Below are 14,032 nucleotides of genomic sequence, written 5' to 3' on the forward strand. Positions count from 1 at the left end.
CCTAAGGCCATTTAAAAAAAAAAAAGGAAAGAAAAAAAAAAAAAAAGAAAAGAAAGAGCCTGGAGTAACTGCAGCCGGTGGGGCGGTGGGGAGAGGTGGAAGAGGAGCCTCCCACTCCGGATCCATCTCCCAACACCACGCCTGGGTGAAGGGATGGGAAGCACTGCCATGGACAAGAAGAAAGATGCCTCCAGCAGCAGCAGCAGGAAAAGCTCCAGCCAGAAGAAACTCATGTTGCGAGTGCACATCCCCGTAAGTGGCTTCTGGCTCTTCGTCCCCTCTGGCAGCTGGCGCGGCTAGGGCGCGGGGGTATGTTTTTCTCTGACCTGTAGCGCAGTGAAAGGCAGGGAAGGGAGTTCTCTGCCGCGGAGGTTTGAGGGATGCTGCTGGGCTGGGGGGTGCAGCCGGTGCAACAGGCAAGTCCGTCCCCCCCCGATCTGGGCGTGGTGGGTTGGAGCACGGGGGGGTCCCCTGGGCTCTGTCTCCCCCCGAGGGGCGGGATGCTCAGGGTGTAGTGTCTTGGCCGTGGCACGGAGGAGCGAGGGTAGCTCTGGCTGCACCGCTGCTCCCCTGCCCTGGGCTGTGGGCTCCGTTCCGTATGGCTCATCCAGTTCACACGCAGTCTCAGGACGGTGAAGGAGAAGGTCTGTTCCCCCCCAGATGCCTGTCTCAACATCCCCAGGTTTGGCTCTGGGAACTGTCCGTGCCTTGTGGCTGAATCAGAGTGTTTAATCCGAACTCTTCCCCTCTCTCTCTCAAGACTAATCCACATCTGAATTTCCCAGGGTCGGGGAACCCCGAGCTCGCTCGGATTTGGACACAAGCAGTGTGTTTATTGCCGAAAGAGCAGGGTCAGTTGTTTTGCCGTGGTGGAGCAGGGCAGTGAGCCACGCAGTCTGTTCACTGGCTCTGTTTTGTTTTGTGTATTCACGCTCTAAAGAAACACGCAAGAAACTGTAATATATAGATACAAAACAACCTCAGACCAAAAGTTTCTCTCTGTTCCCAGTGAGTACTAAAAGGCTGGCTGGCTCTGCCTTCAGAGTTTATACACCTTTCAAAACTTCGATTACTGTTTTTCTTGCTATTAGGACATTCCTGTTATCTGTTTTTATTCTCAGTCCCGATGTGCTTTTCGTTTCAGTGTTTCTGGTGAGAAATGGCAGAGTCCCTGTATCTTTTTCTGTGAGATCTATTTTTCTACTTATTTTTTTTAAATCTCATTATATAAAAGTGGGAAGCAGTCCTACATGTGTCTCTGCCAGGCCACCAGGGAGCAAAAAGATACTTCTGGTTCTAAGTTTTTCCTTTGTTTGAGGGAAGAATAAGAAGTCAAAGCAAATTTATTAGGTGTCTTGAATGTGTGGAATAAAATGGAGAAGTACATGGCCCTTCTGCAGATTTCATTTTTCTCTGGAGAGGAATGCAAGCCCAAGAGCCTAAGCCAAACTTCTGGAGCTCTGAGTGCATCCAGTACTAGGAGAAAAGGGTCTGTTTCTGCTAGCATGGGTGTTGCCTGTGCATCTGTGACTGGAGTTTTTAGGCAATAACCTTTGCCATGTTACCAGTAATACTTCACAACAGAGATGTAAAATGCCAAGAAAATAAAATGTCCCACACCAAAATGCCACTCACTGTGTGCACCTTATTCCTTTCTACACTGCCTGCTGCACTGTCTGTCATCTCTTTCCATAGCCACCCCATCTCTGACTCAGTCCAGCCAGGAACTTCTCTGCAGCTGGATCTCCACCTCTACTCCAAGAAGTTGCATTTTCTGCTTGCTGAAGAGCCATAGGTGGCTTGGGAGGTGTTGTGGTTGCTGCAGGATTTTACAGGATCTGTCTGGTACTTCTGAAATACCTTCCAGCCACCAGATAACTCTGACCGCACCAGTACTTACAGTAATTTTCCCCATTTTATGAAGCTAAGGTGGAAAAAGTGCTTAAGTAACTTGTTCACACTTAAGCATTATTGACAGAGGAAGGCTAATACTTTTTCCTAATTGCCTTCCTAAGCCCACAGGCAACCTTTCTTCCTGAGTGTTGCCTTAGTTCTGTCTTGGATGGAACATCATCAGTAGCAGGCCATAATTTTTCATGTTCATTAGTTTCTTGGCTTCTTTGCTATGCATTTTGTCATCTAGGTAGTGGTAGCTATTCAGATACAAGCCTGCAAATGCCTGATACTTCACTAAGTTGATGTGAGTTTCATTGTTCACCCAGTTGGAAGCAATTCAGTATTTGATATTGAGGTAACATCTTCCATCCTTCCTCTCCATCCCCAGTATATGATCCTTCTGTTCCATTCTGCATCATTCTAGCATTCCTGGAATGGGCTATTGGGCCCAGGATCTTTCAGGTTGTACTCACATTTTTGGTGGGTTTTTTGTTATCTGGCAGAGTTTAAATATGGCTGTGCTATAAGAAAGAACATTTTTCTCATTCTCCTCATTTGACAGTGGAATCTGCATTTGAAAAGATCCATTTAGACTGTTTTTTTTTCTCTTTCATAACGTTTTCTTGGCTGTTGTTTTGAAGCATCATTCCTATTATTTCAGTGGCGCCTGTCAGTGTAGCTGTAGTTGTCAAGGGAGCTTTCACCAGACAGTAATTTTTATTTTGTTCATCCTCTTTGTGTTGCTGTGAGATCATGTTTATTGCTGAGACATGTAATTCTTGCTCATTGAGATTTTCAAATTAGGAACAAGAGAAGTACTAACAAGGTCTGAGTAGGAAGGAGAGAGGAGTCAATTCTGAAAGAGAAAGCATTGGGACAGAAGGGTACTGTTTTGATGCAGGCTATCCTAAAACATATTTATTAGTCATGTAGAAATGCTGGCTGAAAAAGTAATGACAAACACTGTGGAAAAAAAAAAAAAAGTGAATAATGCAAAATATGCTACAATTAGGTTAGAAGACTGTGGAATAATAGGCATGTCTGAAAAGAAAGTTGTATGCTTTTTTTCCCTCTCCCACATAGTTCTATTTTTTGGGTTTGTGACAGTGAAGAAAAAATGGATCCATTTAAGAAAGCTGGTTTTGTGTCTTGCAACACTCTGAGGCATTTCTCAGGTACATATTTCTGAAGCAAGAACAAGGCATGATAGAGAAAGTCTGGAAACACTCTATTTTCACCTTCTTTCTGTGCTTAATCTCCTTCAGCACAAGTGGGTGGTGTCCAACCCTTACTTCTGGGAATAGTGGTAGACCACTAAGTTCCTGCCAGCTGGGTTTCCTAGCTGCTCTCAACTTGTCATTCAGTAGCCAAGAGTAAAGTGGGGGCCACTGTATTCTGTTAGCATGTGAGGGAAGTATTTGATAAATTGCTGGACTGATTGAACAACTTTTTTTTTTTTGTTTGGTTGTTGTTTTCTTTGCAAATACACAACTGATAAACATGCTAGTAATTTAGATGGACCATAATATAATTGCAGGAGCCTTTGTAAAGTAGAGGTCATATCACCCAACACCTCTTTCCCAGCAGCACATTCTGGAGTCTTGAAATTAGAGATGCCTAAATGGAAATTTCTGGTCCAAATATCTTTGAAAGCTGCTACAGATTTTGATAGAAACCTTTGCTCTCTAGATGCATCACATCTGTATTATGGAGACATTAGCGTTATAAAATTCCTTTTTAAGCTATTAAAAGTTAATACTTGCACATTGCTTTGAACATTTTAAAAACTCTGTTGTAAGATGGGAGACAATTGTCTGCTGAGTAGGAGCTCCCAGCAGTGAGATCAGTATGTTCTTTTGTCATCTTGCAAAATCGATCTGTTCTAATGTTAATGTTACCATTGTAATCCTGTGTTGCAGCAAAAAAAAACAAACAGGAGAGGTTCTGCTCTTGCTTACTTTGAATTTCATCTGGGATAATTCAGTCAGTGCCAGCAAAGTTATGTTGTATTTACACTAGTGCAACTGAGGGCAGAACCTGTCTCAAGAGCTTCACCATGGCAAATGCCAAGCACCTGCTGCTCCCAGCAGGTGGAAATTGCAGAACCTTGGCACTTCCTTGGATTTTTCCCAAACGCATCACTTTTTATTCAAAAGAACAAAGATTTTTTTTTCACAATAAGGAGAAAAATAACATCTCCAAAAGAGTATAAAAACATCTTTCAGTTCAGTGAAGCGGCTGTTGCCTCTGGTACTTCAGCCATGAGAGCAGAACTGATGCACTGGAAGGATGCTCTCAGAGACCATGATCCTTTATTCAGTGTCATACAAACAAACATCTCTGCACACTTTCTCCCATTTCTTTGTCAACCTCTATGATTTTGAACAGTCTCCTCAATGTGCAAATTTATTGCTGTTTCCAGGCATGTTGTTATGTCAGGATGCCAGGCTGAAACATCAGATGGCTTAAATATTTCTAACCCGATAAGACGACAATGATGTTCTGACAGCCAGTGCTGGCTCAGGCTCTGCCCCTCCATCTTGCTTTCCACACTTGCAAAGTCATCAGTGGCTGCATGCCTAATAAATCACTGTGAAATTATTTTGTTCTGTCATGGTTTTTGCAAGGTGCTTCTTGTCTCCAAGTAATTGCTGGGTGGGCTAATAAGAACAGCACTTTGGTCTACAGATCACTGTAGGATGCTGGAGATGAGGAATAAGATGGTCAGTTCTTTCAAAGGAGTTGAGGGGATCAGCTTTCAATGTGATTTAGGAATGACAAAATGTTTGTTTTCTTGGGAGAAGAAGGTGGAGGGAGAGGGAGAAAGAGGAGAGAGAAATGTTTCCCTAAAATTAAATCTGTAACTGTTCTCCCCCTTGCTTTCATAGGGCAGACTCTGAGTTTTCCTGAGCTTCTGTGGCCTTGGAGTTTAAATCTGGGTTCTTCTGTAAAGAGCTGATATATTAAGGATCTGAAAGGGCAAGAGGTATTTGCTCAGGGGTGTTGAGATTGCACTTTGCATCTATCTGAAGGAAGAAAGAAAGGATTCATGTCTGCAGTCATAATAGCTGTCATTGGTATTAAGGAAGCTTAAAGGCATAACACAAACTGATCATCAGGTTATTGAAAAGTGCTGATCTTTAAAACATCACTTTTTGTGGTAGGAAATTTTGCTCCTAAATGGTCTTGTCCAAACTCCTTTATTTATACCTGTGAGCCTATGAGGACTGTGGGCTCAGAGGAATGTGAATTTCCTTGGAAGAATAAGTCATGAATGTGGAAGGAACCTCATGGAAATGTGGATGGTGAGACTTTTGGCCTCAGGGAAGGTTACTCGCACTGTGCTTGTATTGGGCATTACTGAAACAGAAGAAAATGTCATGCTCCTAGAGGGATCAGGGGTGAAGTGGAAAGTAGTGATCTTCACCTGGGAGGTTCTAGTACCTGTTCACAGACCTGCAAGGTTCAGCTTCTGCCAGATTTCACCTGGGCACCACACTGCATTCAAGGGAGCTGCTCAGATGTGACCAAAAGCAGAATCTGACACTGAAGATAGGATTCAACAGTAATTTTGTTGATGATATATGGACAGTCGTGGAAGTAGGCAGGTGTGCCTGTGTGCTGGCTTGGCAGGGCTAATGGGCATAGAAAGGAGCCAAAACTGTGTCAGCATGGCTGCTGGTAGACCAAATTATGAACATTCATGTCAAGTGAAGTATCACATAGGATTCCCATTCCTTTGATGAAGAGCTGAATTTATATCAAAAGCATCCCATGCATAGGGAATAATGAAAGAGTAGAGTTGGTTACAAGAAAAATGAAGCATCAAGGAAGACATCAGTAGCAGACAGGAGATGTCACAGAATACGCCTGTCTGGCATAGAAATATCCCCTTTGTGGGCTACATTACCCTAGACTGATCATCCGGCTTTGACAGCCTGCTTTCTCAGGACTGCTGTCTCAATTTTCTACTATTGTTTGCACCGTAGATACACTGGAGAAAGTGCTATGGCCTAACAATCAGGGAGAGTTATGCATGTCTTCAAAGACAAAAAGAAAAAGGCGCTTGAATGTATCTTGAATGGAGATGTTTTTTCTCCTGGGAAGGATACATGAATATAAGAGGCCATCAATAAATATAAAATATTATTGATGATTTGGTGATACAGTGCTATACTACTACTGAACTATTTCTAGTACTAGCAGTGAGTTGAAACAGTGATGTATATGACTTTCTGCTGCAGAATGATTTTTATGTTTAATCTTTATGTAGTTGTAGAAACTAGAATATAATGTTTCAGTTTAGTGTTTTCTTCTGTAATACTGTCTCAAATTGCTTGCATATAACTACATATGAAATCGTTAAGGATGAAAGAATTATTTACATGGCAGAGAACCAAAACATAACGTGGTACTTCAGTGTTTGACATTGAGGATTCATAGAATGGTCTATAGTGTCCTTTAAATTTTCATATAATTTAGCATGACAGTAAATTACATTACATCAGCGTGACTTAGTGGGATGCATAACAAATGCATTGCAGTATGTGTTTCATGGTTGTCATTTATATCACACACCGTGATTGTTCAGACCTTATGGTCATTATTGCAAAGGGTGCCTCTGAGCTTCTGCTCCAAAACCAGAACCTATGTCATAAACTGAAGACTTACTCTATTTTTGCAATGAGGGTGATAGAGCTATATGCCTTTTTAAAGCTTCTGGAGAACACATTCATAGGTCTGAAGTTTCATTAGGAGGAAGTGTGTGCATTATAAGCATTACCTGCCATGTTACGAAGCCTTTATCATCATTTATTCACAACAGGCATTGTGCAATTTTCAGTCATCTTTTCATATTGGTAATGCTGCTGGAACATAGAAAATAAAAAAATGCTGTGCTTCTGCAAGATGGAGAAAGAAAAACTATCTGAGTGGTCAGAGTGCTGGCTTACAGCACCAAAACACAGATTTTCCTGCTCAGTTGTAGACTTAGTAGTGGTCTTTTATGAATGACTGAAGTGTGGATCTGTTTTGTGGAAACTATGTGCCTGTTGATTCATTTAGAAAAGTCTGGAAACCCGTTTTCTGTGGAATTAGAGAAATCAATACTTGGTGAGCTAGATTAGGGGTAAAATTTGAATCCAAGCACCATGAAACGTTTCCATGAAGACAGGCTCTCCATAGGAAAGGTACAGTTCTAAGAATGTGGTGGACTAAACAGGTGCCATTAGCATTGCATATAGCCTGTCTAGTAGAAGAAATGGATTGTTACCTGCATGCCACTTATTTTGAATGGACTTTACTTGGAAAATGGGAAGGACACCTGGAATTATGCACAGAATCCTGAAGTGTATCAGGATGACTCTGTTTTTGCTACCTAGCCATAATCTCTGACAAGTTTGCACAGATTTAGGACTGCTCTATGCCTTTAAATAGTTGTGCATTTAATATGTTTGCTAAGACTGTATTTCTTTTGGTGATGTGGCCTTTAAAAGGTCTAACTGCTAACAAGGGTTTTTACAGAATCATGGAATATTTGAGGTTGGAAGAGACCTCTGGAGATTGCCTAGTCCAGTCCTCCAGCTGACCCTGCAGTTGGCTAGAGCAGGTTGCTCTGGACTGTGTCCTATCAGATTTTGAATATCTTCAAGGATGGAGACTGCATAACTTCATTGCTTTGAAGGAATGCATTTAAGGCAAGTGAAAGCTCCTTGAGACTAAATATTGTTCAGCCACTACACAAGCACATTGAATTTAACTACAAAGTTGGTTGGGTCTTGTCCCAGAAGCATAGTGTCCATCTGGGGAATGAAATTGGATTTTGCCATGTAGTGTAAAGACTTCTGGGAAAACTATGCTCAGGGGTGGGAGTTGAAACTGGAGGCACGATAGTCCCAACAGGGCTTGTGGAAGAAAGGGACAGTAAGGAAGAGATAAAAAAGGTGCTTAGTCAGTGCTACCACAGTATATATGGGAGTTTGCCAGCTTCTCAGCAGAGCATTGCATCTTCTGGAATGTGGTTTTCATCGTGCGTTGTCATTCCTTTTGCATAAATTAATTAGAGGTGGATTTGCTGTTACTGAGTATTAATCATGGCTTCTGTGTTGGAAGTGTTACCTAAACCAAGAGGCATGAGGAAAGACAGTTCAGGGAGAAGAACACTAAATAATCACCTAACTGTCTGAATCTCTATCTGCTGTATTGCCAGAGGTTGGGCAGAGGAGAGTCCTTGTTGTAACCTTTGCATTGATGAATGGCTGAAGCCTGAGGTCTGCAAAGAATAAACATTTAAAGTATCAGTGTGCAACATTGAAACACTGAAACATCTTATGGAATGTTCTTTCCATCCATGACTGAATGCTGTTGAGCTAGATGTCTATGCATGCATAAGGGTATGTATGTTAGAAAAGACAAACTCTGAAGAATTTAAAGCCTTGATAGATGTTATAGACTGGAGGCAGGTGGGAAGAAATCACATTGTCCTTGCAGTACTGATAATCAAGTAGATGGTTGGAGTTTAAACAACTTGTCCCGTGTTATACAGGAGTGTGACAGTTGGATTCATGAAGTCTTGAGACTTAGTTCACTTATCTTAACCATAAGCTCAATCTTCTTTCTATGGTATTTGTCCCATAAGGATCCATGTACCAAGTCAGCAGTGATGGAAAGTACTTTTCCTTTTGCTTTTTGAAAGTGTGAAGTGAAAGCATTCCAGTCTAATGTCTACAGACAGTCATGATCTGTCCTAAAGTAACAGTTAGGACTCTCTTGGCAGTCTGACCAAGAGACCAAAGACTGAGGACATTAGATAAATTAGAGGAGACTTTATTAACTTCCAGCATTAAAAATGGTACTTCAGTGAGTGTGTCTAATTATCACACCCTCCATGTGGTTCATGTGACTGTTGGAAGTTGTGAAACTTTTTTTTTTTTTTAATAGCTGGTGGCACATCAGTTGTAGAGCTCTTGAAACAAGGCATCTGCAGCCATTTAGCATGTAGTCATCTATAAACTCATCCAGATGGGGTTTGGGACATCCAAAACAGCACTTTACCAGCCATGTTCAACCTACAGCACCCTCCAAAGAGTTTGCAGTCATCCTGTCTCCATTCCTGCACTCCATTGACTTGTCCTTCCAGTTGCTGGAGCTGGGCATTTCTCAATCCTGCTGCCAGTCAGTACAGGAGAGAGAATACCAGCATGGTCTCAACACTTCTTTGATACTTCTTCCACTAATGCTAGATCAACTCTACATTTTTATGGGAAAATGGAGCGCTTCTGCTGTATGAAAAATTGAGCCAACATTATTCATAAGCATAAGATTTATAGCCTGAAATTAATGGGAGGTAGATGTTATTCAGCAGTTCTCTTTGCCCCTTTATTTAGCTAGTTGATGTTAAAGGTAAATACTAATTTAATAGACTTAGTTGGGTGACAATTAATTACACATTTTCCGGGGGGTTTTTTGTTGTTTTTGAGAATGACTGTACGTGCTCTAAGCTATGCAGATGCAGGAGGATACATGCCAGCATTTTTCTTTATAAAGTAATACCAGTAATTCAAAAACTGCAATTACAATTTTTTCTTCTGTATTGTGTACATAGAGTTCTGGCTCCTTTCACTGTGGCAAACCTGTAGAGGCATCATCAGTTGGCATGCAAAAGTTGCTGTTAAATGAACTCTTCTGATTTCAGCTGTAAAAGGCTGAAGTCAGTAAAAGAGAAAACATGCCTTACTTAACAATGCACAGCAGTAGGCTAGTCTCCATTACTTAGTAAGACAAAAATGGTTTTCACCCAGTATTCATCAGCTTGCCTGGTGGACCTCAACCAGTAGTTAACAAGGCAAAGCAAGCTGCTGTTTACCAGTGGGCTTTATTAATAGACTATGGTCATCCTTCTATCTCACCACAATGCTGAATAAAACATGTTGCTTTATAATGCCTTCTTAGTTAGCCAACGTGTTTTATTTTCATAGTGTACATTGTCAGATAAAACAAGTAAGTGGTAGCTTGGTAAGCCTTGGTAACTCATTCAGTTTTGATGTCCATCTGTCTATGATCTGAGATCCAAAAATCCAAGAACAACAGATGACTCAAGTTTACTTGAAATGCCATTCACAAGATTAATCCTTGAGGGGAAAAAATAGATGCTAAGAATCCTAGTAGTTCAGAGAGAAGGGATTTTCAAAAGAATTTGGGCACATTAGATCCCTTTGCAGTAGATTGTTCTAATCTACTTGTACCAGGATGTCCTTAAATACATTTGAAAATCAAGCTTTACATCTTTCAAGCTTTCAAGATACCATTCTTGCCCCTCTGCTATTTCTACCTGTATTACAAAACAGAAGCTGCTTTTCCTACTTTTCCACTCCCAATAACATTCTCTTGCACCTGATAGCTAAAATGGAAAGAAAACCAAACAAAACTAAACCCAATTCAGAAGCTTGTTTTTTATGGAACAGAGATTGAAAGTAATACTAGGAAGTATTTTGGAAAGAGATAAATAGCAGCTGTTCTCTTGATGATAGAGACTGAAACCAATACTGATACTTAGTGCAGCGCAATCTGTTGTGACACACAGAAAAGTCTATGTACGACCTTAGGTCTGACTGACAGTGACCAAGTATTACATGTGAAAAAGACTTCAGAAATAACTTATTTTTCTGTTCCCTTCAACTTTTCAATGTAACTTGAGAAAAAACTTAAATCATTTAAAATTTGAGAGGATTTTATGATAGATTTTTTTACCTGTGTAAACTTTTAAAGGTTTGCAAACAACTGTAGGCATTTAATGTGTTTAGACTCACTGTGGATAGCTATTTCAAATTTACTTTAAAATATTCATGTTTTAAAAGGAAAAATATATTTCACTGCCGTAGTCTGCATATACTTTTTGTCAGCACGTTTATGAAGCAGAGGTATTTGTGTTTAAAGGTATTTGGAGTTCTGCAAGTTGGTGTCAATACTGCTTGTGGGCTGCTGCTGCCTGGGGAGCTGCCCAGGTTGTGAGAAGCTGGTAGGGTAACCAACTTAGTCTTTGAAATTTCTCTATACATATCAGTTGTAAAACAAGCTTTTAGCCTTGACTTTATTTAGGTTGAAGTAACTGAGGAAGAGGCACGCGCATGAAAGCAAAGGCTGGTGATGTCAATGGCAGTGATCAGTATATGTAGTTTAATGGATAAGAGTTGGAACACACAGGCTGAACATCTGGGGACGTATGTCCAGGGATCACCTTCTCTTGGAGGAATGGTAAAGTCTAATTTCTCTGGACTTTAGCAATAAAATAAGAGGAAATATTGTATACACTCTAAGGAAACATCCGTTTTCAGAGAAGGTATTTCTAAGAGTTCATTTCCGGAGAGCAACAGGTACCTTTGATTATGTTTTATGGTCTTGAATGTTCTGTGCACTTGACTAGGTTAATTTAACAAACATGTAAGGACACAAGTGCAGAGCCTGTGTGTGTGGAGGGAAGCTGCCCTGTGTGCAGCTGTTTACTATAAACTGAATATATTCAGTGTGTATGTACAAGATGACAAATTGCTTATGTTGCAGAGAAATAAACTGTGATGGAAATGCAGTAGATATTTAATTATTTTACAAAAAAACTCACATTATGAATATGCTTCTGCCTGATGTTAAAACATCTGGATTTAGTTTCTAGCAGTACTAAGGTTATTTTCGATTTCATATCCTGTGTTTTAATGTTACAAACCAAGTAGAACAACGAGCTGACTTTCTATCTTGACCTTTAGGCTGTTTTTATTTCTAGTGGGGTTTGGGTTTTTTTTTTTTTGTTTATAAGACTCAGTAATTTAAAATCCAGTCACCTGGGGTATTGAGCTAAGAGGTTAACACATACTAATTTGACTCCTACTGTCCCAGATAGCTGTAACCAGGACTAACTTACTTTCTTGTCTCTGCTTCCCTGCATATGCCGTTGCTGTAGAAGGCCTCCAAGTCATGTCATGTCAAATAATGCATGGTCTTCAGAGCTCACTGGGGGAGAGAAAAGTCTGGGAACCATGTGAACAGGCACAGCCAGGCACTTCCACTAATTGTTGATGTGGACGATGGAATACAAAAGCAGAAGGAGGGAGGGGGGAATGGCAATGTGTCTTGGTGTGGAAACGACTGTGTAAAAACAAATATGCCTGGGCTTGCTCATTGGGAATGTACATGTTGCACAGGAGAACTCCCACAACAGGATTCCTTTGCTTTAGTCTGCCCCTGACAGATAATTTTAGAAGGTTTCTTTTTTTATTCATTTACCTCTAGAGGCTTTCTTGGCTATTTGGGGATGTGGACTTTAGCAACCATGAATTGTAACAGATAGTGGCAATTTACTGCTGAGCTAGCTTGAAATTATCTGTTAGTTTTTGATTCTAGTTATTTGGTATTACCTAAATATTGGGCATGGAAAATTTAAATGAATTAATTATTAATGTAACATACTAGTGGCATTTCAAAATATATCCACTGAAGAGGAGTTAAATATCTAAGTGACTCTATTCCATACTGTGTCCTCTAACCCAAAGCAGGCTGAAGTGCTTTGCAGATCAATTATATAGAATAAATAAAACAGAATAAATTTACATATTGAGTTTTTAAATTCATAATGAAGACCAGAATTATTCTCAAGAACTGTGTGCTGAAATACCTACATTGTATTTTGCTTAAACTTGGAAAAAATCAGGTAAAGACAGTGATGAAGAGATGACTTTGGTAGGATGAGCCTGGAAATGGAATATTTCTTCTATAGGTTGTGAGCTATATGAAATTATGAGCAATTGAAAATGAAATTAGTAAAGTTAGTGAGATTCATAAAGTAAAATGTGAGGATTTATACTTTATTGCATAGTGGAACTTTAGCTACACAGGGAAACTACCATCCTATGCAGGGATTCATCATCCCCTGGAAATGAAAAGGTTCTTTACATCAAGGAAACATAAAACACAAGGGATACACAGGGCACTTGTATGTTCATCTACACCTGAAAGATCATCATACTTACTCTGAAAAGTAGATATTTCTGCAGTGAAATGCAACAGCTGCACTTAGTAGTCAGCATGATGCAATACAATTGATAAAAATCCAAATGCTTACTTTATCCATTTACTAAATGAATCACAAATGTTGAACTGAACCGAGAACTATTATGGAAGCAAGAGGAAAGGGAACAGCAGAAACACCAACTTGTTGATTGTATAATGGAACTCTCATTAGTAACTTGATTATGCCAATGCAATTGCTTTATCTCCAAGACAGATACTTGTTCCTACCAGGGCTGATTGATCTTGAAAAGCAGTCTGATTATGCCAATGTGTTTTAAATAGAAAATTCTAATAGAGTTAAGGAAGATGGAAAACTATTTACCAATAGAAATATGATTGCTGATATTGCTGCAGAAAAGTGAGAATGCAGAAGGATAGGATGGTTTATCCAAGGAGTGATATTTATCCCTTTTTTAGTTAAAATCATGCAAATTTAGTTCTGTGAAAGTTATCACAAGGACAGCCCTGAAGACTGATTGTGGCTCAGAGCTCAGATCAAGTTCATCATATAAAATTCCTCACAACAGTCCATTGTGGCAGTTCTATTTTGACATGCAGGATCAGCCTTCCAGCAATTACCACTGAAGATATTTATCATTGTAGTGTGGAAATCTGACTTTCTGGCACTGGGCTGGGAAGTTCATTTCATAGCAATCTCCTAAACATCTTTGCTGACTAAGTCTGATTTTGAGCATATTGCCAAAAGATCTTAGTTTCTCAGTCTTCCAGTTTTCACATCAGATTTCTCTTTACTATCTGTTCCTATTTTTGTAATTCTATGATTTCCAAAAGCCACTGTAACCTCTGCTGTCTCTAGATAGAGTTCCTAAAACCCACCACAATCACAAAATGCAAAGACCACACAAGTCGGTCTCAAGAGTTCCATGTTGGGTTTTTATGGAAAGGATTTTTAGTTTTATTTACATCCCTGAGACGGGCAAACTTTAGGGATAAATATAATTTTTTTCAGAAATTTCGATGATTGGCTGCCCAAGACCGGGATACTTAATGCTAATGGGAGCCATAAGGCTCCTGCTGTTTCATGGAGGATACCCACAATTATCATTTTAGGGGATTT

The 14,032-nt window shown here is 40.1% G+C and overlaps 1 protein-coding gene across 1 annotated transcript in view; it reads left to right on the forward strand.

Moving 5' to 3' along the window:
* Positions 1-33: 33 nt before the first annotated feature.
* PRKAG2 (protein kinase AMP-activated non-catalytic subunit gamma 2) overlaps positions 34-14,032 on the forward strand; it is a 221,201-nt gene continuing 207,202 nt past the window's right edge. Inside the window, exon 1 of the mRNA XM_026843521.1 lies at positions 34-252. Coding sequence (XP_026699322.1) covers positions 154-252 — 99 coding nt within the window. The 5' untranslated portion in view covers positions 34-153. The remainder of the gene's footprint in view (positions 253-14,032) is intronic.

The sequence above is a fragment of the Athene cunicularia genome (assembly GCF_003259725.1).
Source record: "Athene cunicularia isolate RWA chromosome 2 unlocalized genomic scaffold, athCun1 chr2_part1, whole genome shotgun sequence".
NCBI lineage: Eukaryota > Metazoa > Chordata > Aves > Strigiformes > Strigidae > Athene > Athene cunicularia.